This window comes from Emys orbicularis, chromosome 13, assembly GCF_028017835.1.
Source record: "Emys orbicularis isolate rEmyOrb1 chromosome 13, rEmyOrb1.hap1, whole genome shotgun sequence".
NCBI classification, from domain to species: domain Eukaryota; kingdom Metazoa; phylum Chordata; order Testudines; family Emydidae; genus Emys; species Emys orbicularis.
This window is the reverse complement of record NC_088695.1, coordinates 48,563,440-48,583,989: the sequence shown is the minus strand read 5'-3', so window position 1 is coordinate 48,583,989 and position 20,550 is coordinate 48,563,440. Positions and strand designations below refer to the sequence as shown.

Here is a 20,550-nt window from a genome sequence, read left to right as displayed (position 1 = left end):
AAACTTAAATATTACTTTATAGCATGTGATAAAGATATTGTAAGTGAGATTATTGCATGCAGCAACGTACAAGAATTTCATAAAGTCCTAAACACATTATTATAAGTTCAATACCCAACTTAACCATACTAAGCCCTGCTCTACGCTACAAACATACGTTGGAATGACTTTGTTGCTCAGGAGTGTGGAAAATCCACACCCCTGAGTGATGCAGTTAGACCAACTGAGCTCCCGCTGTGGATGACGCTGTGTCGATGGGAGGGCTTCTCCCACCAACATAGTTCCTGCCCCTCAGGGAGGTGGAGTACATACACCGACTGGAGACACTCTCCCATTGGCATAGGTAGTGACTTCACAAAGCACTACAGTGGCACCTCTGCAGTGCTGTAAGTGTACACAAGCCCCAACACACTGGGGAAACACTGGTTTACAGCAAGGAATTTGTCTGTGCTTGGCTGAGGCCTAAAGCCTGGGCAAGTCCTGGCACCTGGTTTGCCAGCATCACGAGGGGACCATCGTTTTGTTCTCTGTCTGTACACCGCCAAGCACAATAGGAACCTGGTCCATGAATGGGGCTTTTAGACACTACAATAACATAAATAAAAATAATGAAAGCCCAATGGCAGCAAAGGTGCTAAGTAACTACCTAGAGGGCATGAGGCCACAGGTTCTTGTTTGTATCTAGATTGGCCCTGGAGCCTCCTTAAAATGCTGGTGTGAAAAGAGGACAAAGTTGCGCCAAAATAACTATTAAAATTAATAATTTTAATTCACATCTTTTGTTATTTCCATGCAAGGCTGTGGTGTTCCAAAATAGGAATGTCCTAGAATGGCTAGACATTTAAAACCCAATTAGTTATTTTTCAGTTCAGCACACCCTAGAGAGGCAGAAGGCTTCTGGTTAAGAGGAGGTACACAATGGAGTTCCTTTGAATAACGTTCTACAGTTAGTATTGACATTTCCACACATCACCTCTCTCCATGTGCCAACGTGAGCTCAGGTTGTGAAAGTGAGCGAGGAAAGGGGATTTCCTTTGGGAGTATTCACAGGTGAGCAGACAAAGTCCAGGCATCAGAATCAAATGGTGGGGATGAAATAAACTCAGAAAGGATTGTATAAATCCTTGAAAGAGTATAAACTTGAGCATCCTCTTGATTTTCTAGCCTTGCGGCTCTGTGTGCGTGGAGAGAAGGCTGGAGTAGGAAACCTTTTCTGTCTCCCCTCCACCCACTTTCCACCTTAGGTGGCTCTGTGGGGTTTGTTGATTCAGATACGAAATACATGTATTCACTCTTACCTCACGAATGGCTCTATTCTTTTCATCCCAGGGAAGAGAAAACAGCATGTGCTCGCTAGCTCATTCCCTCCCATCCGTTCCCCCAGCACTCCCAAAACAAAATGAAAAATTTCAAATATCATATTCTGAAAGAACAGGAGCTTGGCCTCTCAAGGCCTCCACTCTGCCTTTTAATAAAACTGACACTTTCTCTGGCAGTAAGTAAGCAATCTGGATAAGAGGGGGGGGATGCAGCAGTTGAGATCTCAAGGTATTAAAGTTAGCAGCCGGGGGAGGGGGTGCCGGATTCCAAGAAGAGGTGTCGAGCTAGAGTGTACAGGAGTTTGTCAGCTGTGCTATGGAGGAGGCTGCAGCAGACCTACTGCCTGCCCTAATACACAGCTAGCCAACAGGGGCCAGGTGCTGAGTGAGATAAAAGCCAGAGAGGGCCAGCACGGGAAGAGGAAGGTAAAAGTGAAACCCCAAATCTCTCTTGAGGGTTGGTATCTGCTCCTTTGAGGGTGGAGAAATAGAGAGAAGCACCTTAGGTAAAGACAGTTCCTTTATGGAAATAAAGTAATTGGAGAAGCTGCAACTCCAGGACAAGGGTTTTGGGTGTTTTAAATTAAATTCCCAGAGTCACAGATACTTTTCCTTTTCTCTCTGTGTCACTGGAGGTAGTGCTTGGCATGGAAAGAGTGTCACTTAAAGATACATTTTAGGAATGAATGAAGAATGAGGTAATGCAGTCTTCCCACTGCTTCTTTGAAATTAAAATGGAGATACACCTCATTGCTTACCCGGGAGGGCCCCTGTTCAAAAGATCAGCAGGGTGTCTCTGAGATGCTTTGGTATTGTGGTCCATACAGGCATTTGCAAACTCATCAAAATGCCAAGTACAGGTTGGCCACATTCCAGCAATGATAAAAATAAGTGCACACACTTGGAATGAATCTGCTTTCAATGCCAGGGTTATTTATTGAAATTTATACAGGGAACTATCCCATCGAGATATATATCTGATTTTTAGAGGGAATCCTGCAGGGAACAGCCGTAGAAAGTTACCGCTTCAAGAACAGTTGTTGATATGCATTGCCTATATATCTTTTCACATCATGCGGAACTGCTAGCCCTTGTGTTAAAAGGCTCAGCTAAAACCCCTTTCAAAATTGTTTTCTTGAGTTGTGGAAGACTTGTTGTGTTTTATCATCCAAGAATGTAGGAAAGACGTGGTCTCAAGAAATGATGTTGTTAAAGGATCTGTACTGTCCAGGTTCATGGTCCTAAAATTCACGGGTTTTTAAAAATTCCACAAATTCAGTTACCAGATTTCCCTATGGGTGCAAGTGTATCGCACCATTCCCTGCTTTGTCTGCCCCATGCTGGTGAGCAGGCAGGAATGTGGGGAAATCCGTATCAGAGACTCCGTCTCTATGGCTCACTCAGAGTGGAGGAGTCGTGTACTCTTTCAATATGCTGCCTTCTCATTGGGGCAAAGCACTGGCCGAGCAGAGTGATTGCCCAACATGCTCGAACCTGTACGCCAAAACACAGCTGGTAGACCTCACTCTAAGTCCAAACATCCTGGAGATGGGTCCCTTTTAATTCAAAAAGGAAACATTAGTGACAGAGTGCCAGGGCAAGTCCATGCCACCGTGCTACATCGGCACAGCTGCACCACTGTAGCATGTCTGGAGAAGATGCGCTATGCCGATAGGAGAGCATCTCCTGCTGACATCGCGCGGTGTGGACACCGCTTTAAGTCGATGTAACTTACGTCTCTAAGGGAGGTGTCGTTTTCACACCCCCGAGCAACATAAGTTACATTGACTTAAGCAGTTGTGTAGACCAGCCCCCACTTCTGTTTTTCATACCAATGGTGCCGGGAATTTAAGATGTTAACCTGAGCCAATAATGGACCAAGTTTCCATTCTTGAAACACTAAAACCCTCTGCCTCCTTTAATAAACATAAACTTGCCCTATAATTGATAACGTGTAGGAGTAACGTCACTGTATATTGTGGAGTTTTCTTGTGATTAATATTTCACAGGCAAAAGAAGCCTTCTCGTTTACATACTCGTGAATAATTCAGATTTATATAAAAAGTTGCCAGTTCTTTTGCTCTTTTTCAACACAAGTTAAGCTTCTTGTTTGGAGTTTTCTAGTTATTTGTTCCTTATAGCACATCTCATTGAACCGGTTTGAAAACATATCGTATCAGCCTCTTGTTTCTCACCGGTTGCTCTTGTCACCTGCTGCAGCCCGTTGAGGCTGGAAGCTGAGATTTCCTGGGATGTCATGCGTGCCTGGAATTCAGCACACGTGCAGCCTCTGGTGACGAGAGGTTGAACAGCTCTCAGGTTGCGGGTATTCAAAGTCTCTCATTAAGGAGAATGCCAAGAGTTTTTTCTCTCTCGTGCCTGGGTTGTTTGGGGTAATATGAGAACCACGGGGCCCCCCTTGGAGCAATGTGTGTCAGATGAGGTCAAAATTGTATTTCCCATTTTGTCGAGGAAGGTTGCTCAGAAGGGCACACTAGAGAGAAGGTCATTAAAGCTGTGGTTATTGAAATCTGAGATGCAGCCTGTCCAGTCTCAGGAAACAGAGGTGATCAGATACTACAATGATGGAGCCCATCAAAGCATTAGTGGATAGTGGGGGATATAGTGCAACCCATAGGACTGTGCATTTGGGTGTTGGCCACATTATATGGATTAAAAACTGCCTAGCTGGTGGGTCTCAAAATGTCACTTAAAACAGGGAATCGTCATCGAGTGGGCGTGTTACCAGCGGGGTCCTGCAGGGATCGATTCTTGGCTCTGTGCTATTTAACATCTTTATCAATGACCTGGAAGAAAACATAAAATCATCATTCACAGAGCTTACAGATGACACACAAGAATTGGGGGAGTGGAAAACAATGAAGAGGACAGGTCACCGATTGAGAGTGATCTAGATATTTTGGTAAACTGGGCACACGCAAACTATGGGTTTTTTGAATATGGTTAAATGTAAATGTATGCATCTGGGAGCGAAGAATGCAGGCCATACTGACAGGCTGAGGGACTCTATCCTGGGAAACAGTGACTGAAAAAAATGTGGGGGTTGTGGTGGATAATCAGCTGAATGTGATCTCCCAGTGTGATACTGTGACCAAAAGAGCCAGTGTGATCCTGGGGTACATAAACAGGGGACTCTCGAGTAGGAGTGGAAAGGTTCTTTCATCCTGGGTCCAGTTCTGGTGCCCGCAATTCAAGAAGGATGTTGATAAATTGGGGAGGGCTCAGTGAAGAGCCACGAGAATGATTAAAGGATTGGAAAACCTGCCTGAGAGTGGTAGACTCAAGGAACTCAATCTATTTAGCTTAACAAAGAGAAAGTTAAGGGGTGACTTGATTACAGTCTATAAGTACCTACATGGGGAACAAATATTTGATCATGGGCTGAGAAAGGTATAACACAATCCAATGGCTGGAAGCCGAAGCTAGACAAATTCAGACTGGAAATAAGGTTTAATTTTTTAACAGTGAGGATAAATAACCATTGGAACAATTTACCACGGGCTGTGGTGAATCCTCCATCGCTGACAATTTTTAAATCAAGATTGGATGTTTTTCTGACATCTGCTCTAGGAATTATTTTGGGGACGTTCTCTGTCCTGCGTTATACAGGAGTTCAGACTAGATGATCACGTTTCCTCTGGCCTTAGAATCTATGACTCTGTAAGTCGGTCCACCCATTCCTACACACCTTTCTCCAATTTGAACTTTAGTTTTGTTGGGCACTGAAGAAAGGGAAGTCCCTTCTGCAAGATGCAGTCTCTCCACATGTTCCCCCAGCTGGAGGGGACTCCTACATATGTGAAGCATCCTCTTCAAAATTAAATTTCCATCCCTCTTCCTCTCCAGAAGTGGAATCTCTCACAGCGCCCTTCTTTGGTGTGAATTCTCACACTTTCCAACTTGTGAAATCTTTCATGATGAGAAACCTCCACCTTTGTAAGAAACAAAATTTTCCCCTTACCCTCCTGAAGATCCCAGTGACTATAAAAAGAACAAATTCCCCATGGCTACCCCAGAACAAGCTTATTAATAATTGGCACCAACAATGCCAGCCAAAATCCTACGACTTCTTATCCCTCCCAGAGGAGGAAAATCTGCAGGTTCCAGCTGGTTTAGGGATTATTGCTGCTGATCAAACTGAAGAAGATAATGGTCTTCAAACTGGGGAACATGAATGGAAATTTGGGAGCTTTAAAACTGCCTAGCAGAGCCTTGCCTATTTAACTCCATCAGTGATGTAATGGCCGTATCCATCTCAGGCCTGCCAGGTTTATCTTGTCACATGGACCATAAACAAGATGACAAATGAAAACACTTTGGGGGTGCTTATAAGCTAAACCACTGCCTGCTTGTTTGCTTGGGATGTCTAGCAGCCCTCAGAGCGGCTGGGCAATCCAAAGTAACTCACAAGATAAAGATATGAGCTGTCAGCTTAGCTGTGGGTCCTGAATTTCCTGTAATAAGATGAGCCCATCAATGTCAGTGTCTTCTGATCCTGCAATATGAGGTGAGATCAGGAGAGGGCTCGGTTGTGCTTTTCCAAGAGGGGAAGTAGGTAGCAAATTAGGTCTGCATCTGCACAAAACACTGTCATCCCATTGTCCTCAAAGCAGCTTACTATTCATGAGTGCTTCAACTTCTGTGCTTCATACCCTGTCCAATTCTGGCAGCCTGACCTCTTTCCTTGTGGTGGATGTTTGCTTTGCTAAATGGTGTCAGTGGGCCTCTAATGGCAACCAGAGCATTGCAAGGTATTTAAGTTCCTGCTAGGGCTAATTTTGAAGAGCAAGATAAGAAAAATCCCCACTGAATCCCTTTTTGAGAAGGCACCTCCGTGTGTCTCTTTGGGGTCTTTCTAGCGTTAGAATCTTTCACAAAAGGTCCTGATGGAAGCAAGAAAAATGAGGCTGCAATCCTAATGTATTACAGGGTTAGTGTCTGACTCTTGTAAGTCTTCTGCTGTAATGTGTTTGGCACCATGTTCTAATCTGTACTATGAGAGCACCAGTGCAAAGCGAGGAGACACTAGATTCTATCTTGGTTTGTATAAAAGAGAACTTGTGCATGTAAGAGAATGCAAACATCTGTGCAATGAAATTCATTTCAGGTTTCCTTGCCCTGGGATTTTTTTTTTTTTTTCATCTCTGTATGTTCGTATGTATAGAAATCTCTCTGGGATACCCACAGATCCAGGGTCAGTCAGTCTCCCAGCAGAGGAAGCAAAAGGTAATTGGTATATAGCTTTCTGCTTAAAGCAGAACGTTTAGGCACTGTGCTGGCAGCTTGTAGCTAGTGTAAAGACCATTCTAATTAAATGTACTGGAATTCTTCCTTGGAGATTACCCCACCAATTAGGAGTTTGCAGAGCCTGCTATTTCCCAAGTCCAAAGTAGCTACCTAGCTCTGACATTAGTATGCTGTGTACTTACGCACTGTTGACTCTCTCTATGGTTTTTACCACTTAATCCTCTCAATGGGAGAAGGGGTGAAAGCCAGTCATTTGTTGAATAGAAATTGCCATACCAGCAAAGATCACTGGTACGTATAGTCGGCCAACCTCTCTGTAGTAGGGGTCCGTATCAGATGCTTCAGGATAAGGTAAAGCCCTTGTAATGCTCCAGTACCATGGGAGGAAATTTCTGCTAGACCCCTGCTGGCAATCAGTTTATGCCCTGAAGCATGAGGATTGAGAGCCCTTGTACATGTATTCTAGCTAGTGTAACTGCAGAATGTTCTCCTTATCCATACACACTACTTTTTTTTTTTTTTTTGAGTCTTACTGAGCTATTTAACTCAATATCTTGCAGCAGCAAATTCCACAGCTTCACAATTCTGTGTGTAAAAACGTCCTCTTAATCACAGCCAATATTTCGATTTGAGTGGGGATAAGAAATCATGGCAATCCATGGATTCCATAGTCCTTTGAAAGCAGTGCTGTGGCCATGCTGGGTGCCTTAACTCACGCCAGTCCAGTCTACTCAAGACAATCTTTAGCCTAGTATTTTTACAGGGTGATGAATAATTTATGGATCCATCGTCCTGCAGAGGGCTGATTCCATTTTCCTGTAGAGGCCATCTGGACCTTTTGGAGCGTCTGCCAGAAGGGGACTTTGCTGAGCAGAGAGATTCCCCTTCCAGCTCGAGGGGGAGCAAGTGTCTTCTATAGCACACCTAGTCCAATGATTGAGGGGCGTCGTTTAGAACTCAGGAACAGCTGGTTTGGCCCAGTTTTGAGTGTGTGTGTGTGTGTGTGATTTTAAGATTCTCCTAGCTATACTAAAACGTGTCAGATCACAAAACTTGGTCTTTGGCTCTGTCAAGCTCTGCTTGTGTTTATGTGAAGAATAAATTCCATGTCCTTGTTTTTTCTAGGAGCAGGGATGGTTGTGGACTGGGAACAAGAGACTGGGCTTCTCATGACATCAGGAGATGTGCGGATTATCCGGATCTGGGACACAGATCGAGAAATGAAAGTACAGGTAACAGTTGCATGTTTGCCCCTTTAACTCGTTCACTGCTACTGGAGCTTACAGGTCTCCTAGCTGACTCCCTGGACTTAGGCACTAGGGAGCATATTTCCAGGACACATACCATCCAGCGATTTAACAAACACAGTTCACAGGTTCTCAAACTGTGGTCTCCAGAGAGCAGACTTGTTACATGATGCTGGCTCTCCCCTTTTCCAGCTGCAAAGTCCCATTATGAGACAGCTAAAAATACTCTAATACTTTCCTAACATTACCGTGCTTTTCCCTGTAGGAAATTGCTGAAGCTGAATGTTATGCAATTGCATTTGGGAGAGGAGGAGAGCAGGCAGTCACGAATGAGAGGCCACGTGTATGATACGGTCTCCCGGTTACAGTATAGTCGTGCTATAAAACACCTTGAGAGGGTAAAGTGCCGTGATGGAGAGGGTCAAGCACCCCTCAGACTCTGTAGCTTCAGCTCCTAGAATTCTCTTGACATTATACAGGGCTAATCCTTAAAACACTGTCATTTTCCTTCCCACCTGCCATCCGAGGCCCGATTCAGGAAAGCATCTTTATTCAGAAAGGTACTTAAGCATGCACTGAAGTGCTTTCATGGATTCCAAGGCCAGAAGGTACCCCTTTGATCATCTAGTCCAGGGGTTCTCAAACTTTTTTGCTCCACGACCCCCTTCTAACAACAAAAATTGCTACGCAACGCCAGGCAGGGGGGCCAGGGCCAAAGCCAGAGCCCCACCACTCTTGGCAAGGCGGCCAAAGCCAAATCCCAAGGCCTTCAGCCCCAGGCGGGGGGGGGGGTCTGTAATCTGAGCTGCCCCCACACTCAGGGCTGAAGCCCTTGGGCTTTGGCCCTGGGCAGTGGGGCTTGGGCTTCAGCCCTGGGCCCCAGCAAGGCTAATGCCAGCCCTTGGCGACCCCGTTGAAATGGGGTCCCGACCCACTTTGGGGCCCCAACCCACAGTTTGAGAACCGCTGATCTAGTCTGAACTCCTGTGTAACACAGGCCGCAGAAGATCCCCAAAATAAATATTTTTTCGAAAAATATCCAGGCTTGATTTTAAAAATTGTCAGCAATAGAGAATCCACCGCGACTCTTGGTGAATTGTTCCATTGGTTATTTACTTTCACTGTTACACCTTGTTTTCAGCCAGACAGATTGAGCTCTTTGAGTTTGTCACTCTAAGGCAGGTTTTCTAATCCTTTAATCATTCTCATGGCTCTTCTCTGGACCAGGGCTTGAATGCTTAGGATGACATCTATCTGAGACATTATCTGATCTCACACCAGTCAAGTAAAGTCAGTGGAGTTACTGACTTACACCAGTATGACTGAGATCAGAATCCGGCCCAGTACTGTGTGGCCACAGACGATAAAGCATTGGAAGTGCCCACTGCTTCTGCAAATGGCTGCACAGCATCAACCATCTCTTAGACCAGTGGTTCTCAGCCAGGGGTATGTGTCCCACTGGGGGTACCAAAGGTCTTCCAGGGGGTACGTCAACTCATTTTATTTGCCAAGTTTTACAACAGGCACTAGAGCCCTACAGCAGGACTGGGATCCCGCGGTGCTGCAAGACGCACTGCCATAACAGCAGGAGAGGGATAAAAATTCCACAAACAATGTGGGAGCGCGTGGGAGTGAGTATTACAGAGCGTGATGGGAGCAGGGTTTAAAATAGTCCTCCCGCACCACAAACAACATGAACGCTCCGGCCAGCAGCCACCACTCTCCAGCTGCCCTGGTCTGAAGGCAGCACCGCCACCAGCAGCAGCTCAGAAGGGTGGCACGGTATGGTATTGCCATTCTTACTTCTGCGCTGTTGCTGGCAGCGGTCCTGTCGTCGGAGCTGGGCAGCCGGAGAGTTTTTAAGTGAGGTGAAACTTGGGGTATGCAAGACAAATCAGACTCCTGAAAGGGGTGCAGTAGTCTGGGAACGTTGAGAACCACTGCCTTAGACAGTTTCCTTTCAGATCTATGGGGCTCTGCTGAATTTGCCTTTCAGGACTCCAAGGCTTACCATTACTTTCATAACAATCAAATGCTTCCCACCTTTAAAATGCTTCTGCACCAAAGCACATATATTTCCATTTAAAATAAATGAGGACAAAAACTGTCAGCTTGCATGTCAACCGTGATCCAATTAAAATGATGTTTAGGTATGTAAGGAGAAGCAGCAGATCTGCAAGAATAAAGTCACAATGCAGGGGAAAATGAAAACTAGTCTCCAAAGCTTTTAGAGATTAATTACCTCTCAATGAACATTAATTATGACACTTCTGACCCTGCAATGCAGCATAATTAAGCCTATGCTAATCTTAATTATTTTCAAACATTATTTTATCTGTGTAAATTAGGGAACATCAGAAATCAGTAGGGTGAAAATATTTTAAATTAGAATCGTTAATGATTGTATTGAGAGTATTGAAAAGCGTTGTTTTTAATTGTGCAAATTGGTTTTGTGGCGATCCTGACGATCAAAACTTCCTCAGTCACTCTATGAAGCTGAGATTCAGCACCGAGAGCAGGGGAGCCGTGTAATCCAAGCTAATCAAGATGCCTTCCCACCCTTTGAACCACTGCGAGAATACCTTTGGGGGCACGCTGCATATAGTGGCGGAGCAAGTACTTTCTTTCCACACTAGCTGCATGTTCCTGGCACAGAGAATAAAATCCAGACGTGGATCTTATGGCGTTAGAATAAGCGTGTAAAAACAGCCCCCAAAGTTAGGTGTCTCCAGCAAACAGTTAATTCAGCAAAGGCTGCAAATGACAGCTAGAGAAGGTGAATGCACACAGGAACAAAACCAGGATTCGGGTGTGAAATTAGCTAATGCAATTCCAAAGTGCCTCTTCGATTGTTACCCTGGCTTGAAAATGTTGCTCAGTTTTAGCTGTTTAATTCTTCTTCCCAGTTGTACACCTATTATTTCGACTGATTCTTTTGTTTGTAGCAGATAAAGAGGGCAAAGCTACAACATTAGAATAATAGTGTAGGGTGTATTTCACCAGTATCCTGGTGCGTTACATTCTTCTTCTCCAAATCAATACTTTTAAAAATGTTTGCAGTCTCTGGCTTCTGATGATACCCCAAAAGTACAAACTGTTTTATCCTAGTGCAGGGAAGTGGGAGAGAGGACTGCTGGGTTCTAGGCATGGCTTGGCACTGTTGCACTCTGTTCTCATACACAAGTCACTTAATGAGACAAGAAATCATCAGATACTCTCACACAAATTGGAATTTAAATTCCACCTTTTCTCGCTAATATCCTGGGACCAACATTTCTACAACAACACTGTAAACAGCAAGTCACTTAATGACACGAAGCCTTAACTTATCCATCTGTAAAATGGGAGTAATAATTCCCAGCCTTACAGGGGGGTTGTAAAGGGTTTTGAGATCCACTGATGAGAGGTGTAAGAGAGAGCCAAAACACTGATAAAGTAAAAATGGAAATGACAAAACAGAATGGCTGTTACTACCCAGAATGACTCTAATTATGACTAATGGGAGACATTTTCTGGCAAAATGATTTTTATTCTTTCCAAGGACAAAGAGGGTTTCAGAACTAATGGCAAATTAAGTGCTCCCATGGTATATATCAGGGGTTGGCAACCTGCGGCACGTGTGCCAAAGGCGGCACGCGAAACCTTAAATTAATGAAGACTTGGCACACCACTTCCCAAAGGTTGCCGACCCCTGGTATATATTATGATATACAGTAGAAACCTGTGAAATGAAAAGGCCTCCTGTTGTACCAAAGCTTTTCTTAACAGGTCTGTTACTTCTAGGTGCCCTCCATTGCCGAGGTAACGGCTCTTCCAGGAAATAGATTTTGGTTTGATGCATGGGAATGGCTCCCTCTTAACAGATCTATTCTTTGATCAGATCCAGTGTCCTACTGCCTTTCAGTCCTCTACAAGTTTGTTACTCCTTTCTCAGAGGCACGTTCAAACTGCCTCGCAAGATTTGTCTGTGTGTTGGTTTGGTGCAGAGTTATGACTCTGCAGGTCCGTTCCTTTAACAGGAGTTTAAGTAGAGGCTGCTGCCTATAACAAGTGCTGTATCTCCCCTTTTCATGTAGGTTTGGTTTCTTTTTTACATGTCTGACTTAGCTGCAAGCTATTTATTTTCAGCAAGTGTGTGTCTCTTCAGTGGCTCGTCTCCTCCTGCTTTTTTATTATCCACCCTGCCTTTCTAGCAGCATTTACAACCAACAGAAGCTGAAGATGGTTTATGGAAAGAATTCCTTGCAGACATTTATCTTAACTAATTAGGTGTTTTTAGGAGGAGAATAACAATGATTCTTCCTTTCTGAAATGGACTTTCTCCTTTATTTTGGTGGGTAACGTTTAATTATTCCCAAATGCTGATCTCTGAACAGCGCTCTTTGTGCTGCCACAAAGGAAACCCCCATTTGTCTCGCTGCCCAGGCTGAGCTTTGAGGATTAGGGCAGTGACTCATTCAGGCTGCAGGGACAGTCCTGATTCAGTGACCCCATACTCACCGCTCACTGATTCCTGTAATTACCTTGACAACAGCCTGGCAGAAAGCTAGCCATCCCTGGGTATGTCTACACAGCGTTTTGGAGCGAGCCTCTTAGCCCGGGTCTGCAGACTTGAGTTAGCAGGGCTTGCGCAAGCGCTCTAAAAATAGCCGTGTGACAGCTCTTTGAAGTTGTTACTCTGGTTCTGAAGCCCACCCCCTTCCCTAGGCTTCAGAACCTGAGCTCCAGCCCGAGCCATAACTTCCAAGTGCTGTCTACACAGCTGCTTTTAAAGCGCCAGCCCAAGTCGTGAGCTGGGAGGCTCCTTGCGAAATGCTGTGTAGACATATTCCTTTTGTCCCAGCTGGAGGTTCAGTTCTGCCCCCATGTGAGCGCAGAACTGCAGGGTTAATAACCTTACAGGGGAGGGAGAATGTGTGAAAATCGCAGTTTAAATTGGGTTGTGATCAGGGTAAAGGAGAGAGGAGATTCCTTGAAACACGTAGGCGAGCCTGGGTCCAGCAGAAGGCCCTTTTGAAGGTACTTAATGGGTACATCTACACTGCAATAAAAGACCCGCAGCATGGCCATGGTTGGCTCAGGTCAGCTGACTCAGGCTAATGGGGCTCGGGCTGCAGGGCTAAAAATCGAAGTGTAGACATCTGAGGGGGGTGGGTCTCAGACCCTGGGCACCAGCCTTAGCCCAAACATCTATGCTGCAATTTGTAGTCCCACAGCCTGAGCCCCGCGAGCCCAAGTCGTTTGACCCGTGCTCTGAGACTCGGTGCCACGGGTTTTTTATTGCTGTGTAGATGTACCCAATGTTTCCTATTTTGGGCTGTGGACTTTGGAGGCTCTTTACTCTTTCAGCCTGGCTTGTGTGTGTGCTTTGTCCCTAGGATATCCCCACAGGAGCTGACAGCTGTGTGACCAGCCTGTCGTGTGACTCTCACCGCTCGTTGATCGTGGCAGGGCTCGGTGATGGCTCCATCCGTGTCTATGACAGGAGGATGGCTCTGAGTGAATGGTAACTAACTGCAGCATTCCCTTTAGCCCACTGCAGTCCCCCTGACTGGCAAATGGTCTCCTCCCTGAGTCTTACTGGTCTCTTGTCGTAAAGGCTCCACGTTCGCAGCGCACTTACCTGCTGTCACACTGGCTTCAGTAACTAGAATGTGTCACTGAAAGAACTTGTAATGTTTCAGTGAGCCCTTTATAGCCTTCGTTATAGTACATGTGTGCCCAGTCCCATTCGTTAATATTGTCCCACCTCAGCAACCTTGCTGCAAGCCTGTTGGTTCAGGGGGTGTCTCAGCTGACTCAGAGCTCTGTGGTGCTTGCCTGCCTAGTGACAAGGATCATGTCCTGCATCATTAGACCCCCAGGTTTGCTAACAAAGGCCAGAGGTGTGAGAAGGAGTGGCCCTTTTCTTCACCTCTGTGATTTCAGCCAGCAGGACTCAGAAGGTCCCCAGCTGCAGAGTTCCGGCTGCAGATATTGGAGGTGCTCACTGTGCCTCCTCAGATTTCCTCCGTCTTCCTTCCAAAAAGTTTCCCCTTTCTCTGCTTGCTCCTCAGCCGCGTCATGACCTACCGGGAGCACACAGCCTGGGTCGTGAAAGCATATTTGCAGAAACATCCTGAAGGCAACATCATGAGCGTCAGGTAAAAGAGTCTTGAATATTGGAGACATTTTCTTCTCCCTTTAAAAATTGGTGACTGATATGTCAACACCAACGAAGGTAACGCTCTGCACTCTGGCATTTCAGCTCAGCAGTTAACTCCTGCTCCAAACGTTGGCGAGGGAAGGGAGGGAGAAGGAAAGAAACCTGTAGCCCACCTGGAAGTGCATGAGGGGGTTCTAGGAGACATTGTATGCTCTGTTTCTGCCTCCTTGTTGCAAATGGCCTTGTGGGGGTCCTAGGTGAGAGGACATAAGAAGGGAGGACGTTCACTCTGCATCCCCTGGGCATATTGCTTGCTGGATTACTTCACCATCTAGCAATTTTCTACACATAAATCTATTTCTGCTGCTCAGTAAATACTGTGTGGAGAGCAGCCGATATTTATTTGCCTGTTAAAGGGACAGCAGAATACAATTTACGGTCACAAAGCTGCACTTTGTCCACCGAGATGCTCTTCTTCCTTGTTTACAGAATGTAAACAGAACATAATTCTCCAGGATGTAATGCTTTCCTGAGGCAGGGGATAGAGTGGCAAAATTTATCACGATTTTTAGAAAGGGGCTTAAATGGTGCAGCTGCCAGATTTGTAGTGCTCCCATATTAGAGTTTTTAATCTTCCTCATAATCTCCCTCAGCAATCCCAGGGAGCCAGGTTGGCATCCCTGCCTTGCATGCCTCTGTCTGAAGGAACAAACGTTCGCTTCCTCTCCTCCACATCCTTCTCAGCAGTGTCAGAAAGACAGGAGAAAATCTCTGGTCCCCCATCCCAAAGCAACTGGACTCTGGTCAAACAAGCCATCCTGCAGTTCATTTCCTCTCCCCAAAGGAATGCCTTTGGGCTTGGAATAACTACGGTATCCATGAAGAGTGGCTTTTTTAAAAGAATTCTCACTAGCAGCTGGTTCCAGTATAACTATTTCCTGAAATGCCTCAGACACTTGTGTGGCCAACTCCACATAGCAGGAAGTCACCAGACAAACACACACACACACACACACACACACACACACACACACACACACACACGTCACAAAAGCATTCACAAGCAACTCAATAGTGTTAATAAAATCCATTCCATGCTCTGACTACATTTTATTGCACACCAGAAGCAACTACAACAGTACACCGTCCTCGTCAGGAGGGCACCCTCTGCTCGTTGGGAAGGGCTCTCTGTACATGGCAGCCCAGCAATGCTGGGGTTGGTTAATTTCAGCTGAGCCTCCCTTTCTTGCCAGCCTGGATTTGAGCCCACAGGTTAGTGGAAGGGAGAGCCGCTAGCTGGACCCCTCCCCCCCACTTCCAGGGTTTGATTTCTGAAAAGGGCTGGGCAGCTAACCCCAGGCCAAGCCAGGGGAAGGAGGAAAGGGGAGCTGAAATCAAGCTAGCTCCACCTTTGATCCTGTAGTAAGGGCTTCATCCCTGGAGGCACGGTGCCCCCCGCCCCATTGGGGCACATGGCCCTGTCTCACCCCACCCCACCTTCCATCCGTGCGGCTCTCCTCGCCGGCTAACCTGCCTCCCCCGCCCAGCCCGCTTCATTAGCCGGCTTTTCCTGCATCACAGGGTGTGCTGCCTACTACGGAGCAGCGAGAAAGAACATTTGGGTAAAAACAAGCCCTGGCAAATGTGCTGCTCTCGCCAACGTGCGCCTGGCTTTAGCAAAGTATTTAATTAGCCTCCACAGATTTCATTTCCTCGCCTGCAGATTATAGTGATCTCAGCCCAAGCAGCCCTGGGATGCGATTCCTTCCGAGGACACGCTCCATTGAGACGTAATGACATTGACTTGGGGTGCAACAGAACATAGTAAGAAGAGCACAGAATGGATTTTATTAACACCCTTGAGCTGTTTGTGAATGATTTTGTCACTATACATATTGGTGACGTCTTTCTCTGAATGGCACTGTGATTGGCAGTGACCGTCGCTAGATTTATCACTGGTCAGTTGGACACTTACTTTCTCGCTAGGGAAACCAAAAAGTCACTAAATCTAGTGACAAAGTCGCTAAGTTGGCAACGCTGGCAATAATTACCCAGCGGAATCCTAGAGGACCCTCATCTGGATCAAAAAGCACAAGAGAATGAGTTTATAACCTAGAATTGACCATTGTAACCAGATCACCAGGGGAAGCTCACTCATATGGCTGAAGGGATTATGACACCTAGGCTAGATAGTCATGTGGTCCTTTGTCCAGCCATTTTGATCTAACCGCTAGGGCCATGATTAGATTGTCCTATTCTCTAATAGCCCTTTAAGGATTCTTATTCCAAAATCTCAGCCTTAGAGATTCATAGAGCATTGCAAGAGGTGGGCCTAGCTAGCTGTGCCTTAGGCTCACTTCCTAATTGTGCTTAATTGTGGGGAAAATATGTCAATTGCGGGGAGGGGAGGGGGAACAGCATGTCTGGTATAGAGAGCCACCTGTGCCCGTAAAGTCATCTAGCTTTAATAATCCCTCTGCTTAAGGAATAATCAGCAACCGAGTTTTTAAATTTTCATCTGATCTCAAAACTCCATTGTTTGGGGCTGGGTCTAGTTCCTTGAAACACTCCAGCCCCCGCTTGTGCAGACTGAACTTTCTATGAAGGTTCAATCATCTTTACATAAGCACCACCGTTCAGAAACAATTGTGTTAAAGGTGATCAGTGTCTTTCTAAATACTGCTGGTTCAGGATCGCTGTCTCTGTTGATTATCACTGGGCCTCTCAGTAGCATAAGACCCAGTGGAGTCTGACATCCTCATACTAGTTAGAACCTGCTATTATTCAGTTTAAATCTTGCTTATCTCATCACCTGGTGTCTGTTTCATTGGGTCAGAGCCAATCTTTTCCTTGTTGCTGCCATATCCTGTTGGCCTGTCTAGGGCCAGTTCTGTTCTGCACTGGTAGCTTTGCCTGGATCGACCCTTAGAAGATACAAGCTGTTAATCAGCGTTTGCTGATACCTGCTCCAAAGAGTACTCTGAACAGCAAGGGACTTATGGACCAGTGTCCAAATAACTGGCATCTTGAGCGGTTGCATAGGCGCCCCTCAGATTACTGCCTGCTGCTGGAATGGAGCAGTCACACTGGAAGGAGGAAAAGGAACTGGGGCCTCATACACAGCTTGTTGTATTGCGCGACATACCAACGAAAGCATTTTATCATGTCGATGGGGGTGGGGTAAGATAATAGTCACTCTTGGGGACAGTGAACGTTCTTTCCTTTCTGTGTGCGTACAGCACCTCGCCTACTGCGGATCCTACTGGAAACAAATGATGCTGGGGTGGATACGGTCACCATGCTGGACGTAGAGCGGGAGAGGTGGTACTGGGCTGAATCTCTCCTCGGGTGTAGTCCTTCTGTCAGCGCCATAACCAGGGCAATGCAGCCACCCAGGGCGCAAAGCCGCGGGGGCAGAGAAATGACAGAATAAAACTGTAGGGGGCGCAAGTAGGCTTGCTCGCCCCGGGCGCTAAAATGCCCAGTTATGGCTCTGCCGTGCGTAATGGTGGTCTGTTCACAGGCAAGTGAATGGCCTTTTCTCGGGGGCTTTCGAGGCTGCACTTCCAGTGGGACAGAGTCTAATGTTGTGAACCTCCTCTGTTGATAGCGTGAATGGAGATGTCCGTTTCTTCGACCCCAGGATGCCAGAGTCTGTGAAGGTCCTTCAGATAGTCAAAGGGCTGACCGCCCTGGACATTCACCCACAGGCCAATCTGTTTGCATGGTAGGTTCTGACCCCAGCCCACCTCCTCTGTGGAACAAAGAGAGAAGAAATCCATCATTACAAATACCGTTCATGTCTCTTTTTTCCCTTTGCTACGACCAGTGCCGCTTCATTCCCATGTGTGCAGTTCAGGTATTTTAACCCTTTCGTGTGTTATTGAAACCTTTGCACTGGTGACTCAGAGTGATGGTGCAGGGTGTTGCCAGTTCTCAATGTGTCAGACTCCCTACCCAAAGGCAGCAGGTGTATGGCTGGGCTGAGAGGGGGGCCCCAGCATCCGCTTCACGATCACGGTGCCATGGTAGCTGTGGGAGAACCACCTTAGGTGAACATGCACTTTCATTGGCTCTATATATTTTACATCTTGAATTTACAGCATAACAGGTAAATCCTCAGTTCGAGCCTGTCTGTAAATCTCTCTGTGGTGAGGCTGCTGCAGCATGGATTAAAACCAATCTCTTTGCTTATAAGAGCGCGTGGTACACACTTTTACTTTCTAAATGACTCCTGTCTCCATAGCCCAGCAGTAGTGAGTAGAAAACCCTTTATGTAGAAATGAATAGTATTGTCAGAATGTGGTGAGTACATGATGTTCTCTCTTCCTTCCAGTGGCTCAATGAATCAGTTCACTGCGATCTACAATGGGAATGGAGAGCTGATCAACAATATCAAATACTATGATGGATTTATGGGACAGAGAGTCGGAGCCATCAGCTGCCTGGCTTTCCATCCTCATTGGGTCTGTATTTTCTTTTTAACTTTGGAATTTTTTTTGCAGTTCTGCATGAATTTCTGTGGGAAAAGGGGCTGGTCACAATGACTAAAGACCTCCCCTTTGTACAGGAGGGTGCTACACAGTCTTGCCCAGCACAGTTCTGCAAGTGCACCTTAGTCCCTAACCTGCAACCTAGCTGCTTCAGTCCTCGAAGCCACCCTGCTCTGTCAATGCATTGCAATCCTATCCCGACAGCAGCACATGCAAATACGGCCAGTTGCACCAAAGTTATTTACTGTGCAGAAATGTCCACTAAGGGCTAGAACAGGACTCCAAACTTCTGAGCCACTTTTGCTCACTGGTTGACTGCCCGTTTTTTCACTTCACTCTGGAACTGTCTTTTGATTTAGCTTTTCGCTCGTGGCAGCTTATGCCAGAGATGTTCTGTAAGGTGTGTTAGCCTAGGACTCAGCTGAGCACCACAGGAGCCAGCTCTCTCCGCCAGCACATACACATGAGACAAGCCAAAATTTGCCCAGGTTACGGTGCACCTCTCTATTCTGTGGCTCTTCCTCTAAAACTGATACCATCACCAAAGGCCTCGGAAATGGCTGCAGTCCAAACCCACCTTACCACCATATAGTACTGTAGGTGTGCATGGTGCTGTGCAGCAAAAAACCGGCTGAAAAAGTAAGAGTTCCTGCACAATGTAAAGGCACGAGCTCTTAAAATTCAGAACAAAACAGGGTGGAGAGAGGTCTTGCAATGGGAATGTGTCACAGAGCTGGTGGTTCTGCACTCGTCTTTGGAAGGAGGGGAAGGAGGGTGGCTGGCAGTTGTTTAATTAGGAGGTGTCACACATTTGCAGTATGGCCTGAGACGGCTGGAGATAGGAATAGGTGAAGGAGTAGTAGAAAGTAGCTGGATGGGGAATAGGGAGCAGGTGAAGGTTAACGGGGACACGTAAGGGGGCGGAGTCATGTTAGAACCTTGAGAGTCAGGACATAAGTGGTTTACATTTAATTTAATGAGAAAGGACAGTGGCATTTGATGAAGGGCCTGAAGCAGTGGACAGAGCAGTGAGAGGAAGGTGAGCTGTGATGTAACATGCTATTGGCCCTCCGATCCGGGGGCGGGGTGCGGGGGACAAGGGTGGGTGTTTCTCTGGGTTGCTGGTAGGGGTTATGTGCATTTTACATCCTGAGGAGGAAGACAATAAAGGGGAGCTTGTGCATCTCAGTCTGCTGCTCCTTTGCCTTGGAAAATCACCCTGCGAGAAGTCAAACACCTAATGACTGATTTGGTCCTTGGGTTTGGGGGATGGGAAGAGGGGTTAGCAAGTCTGAAAATTGTGTCTCCTTTAAAATAAGCAAACAAAGAAACCCTCTAGTCCTGGTCTCTTCGAAGCCTGGAATTGCTCCTGGGGTTCTCGATAGACAGCGCGCTAGTTTTCAATCCAGGGGATTGTTTGTAACAAACACATTTAGAAGAATTATACTAGAAGTTGGCAGCTAATGGCCACCATAATTTTTTCCTTCAGCTGAAACAGTGGCCTACAGTGTGCGGACATATAGCCCGAGATAGGTGGAGGAAACAGGCTGTTGTAGCTACCTTGGCAGATCCGGCTAGGAGTTCCCTAGCATCTGGCCAGCAGTGCTCAGAATGCTGCGACTCACCACCTGGACTGATTTGTATTTTGTAGCCCAAGTTGCTTTGCCCCTTTCTTTTCTTTTCCCCTCCCCCCATGACTCCTGCATATTTCACTTGTTTGCTCTCCGTCCTACAGCCTCACCTGGCGGTTGGAAGCAATGACTACTACATCTCCGTGTACTCGGTGGAAAAGCGGATCAGATAACAGCAGCCTCATCGGAGAAAGGGAGAGTCCCAGCGGGCAGGGCCATGTCTCCCCTGTAATGTATATAGAGAAATGATCGACTTGAATGTTTAGTGTTGGCTGCTGCTGCTGCAACCCATAACTTGAACATTTTTTTTTCTTCTGACTCAGCTACTGATGATTTGGAGAGGTGGAAAGAGAGACATTCTTCTATTTTCTTTTCAGCCAGAACCTCTAAAAACTACAGAAAAAGAACATTTATTTTTTGTTTTCAATGGTTGCTTCTGTTACAAAC

The 20,550-nt window shown here is 46.3% G+C and overlaps 1 protein-coding gene across 2 annotated transcripts in view; it reads left to right on the top strand.

The window, feature by feature from the left end:
- RPTOR (regulatory associated protein of MTOR complex 1) overlaps positions 1 to 20,276 on the top strand; it is a 297,707-nt gene extending 277,431 nt beyond the window's left edge. For both annotated transcript variants that reach the window (XM_065415691.1, XM_065415690.1), the window contains 6 exons: positions 7,713 to 7,819; positions 13,213 to 13,340; positions 13,891 to 13,977; positions 17,590 to 17,706; positions 18,316 to 18,445; positions 20,208 to 20,276. In XM_065415691.1, coding sequence (XP_065271763.1) covers positions 7,713 to 7,819; positions 13,213 to 13,340; positions 13,891 to 13,977; positions 17,590 to 17,706; positions 18,316 to 18,445; positions 20,208 to 20,276 — 638 coding nt within the window. The remainder of the gene's footprint in view (positions 1 to 7,712; positions 7,820 to 13,212; positions 13,341 to 13,890; positions 13,978 to 17,589; positions 17,707 to 18,315; positions 18,446 to 20,207) is intronic.
- The last annotated feature ends 274 nt before the right edge of the window (positions 20,277 to 20,550 follow it).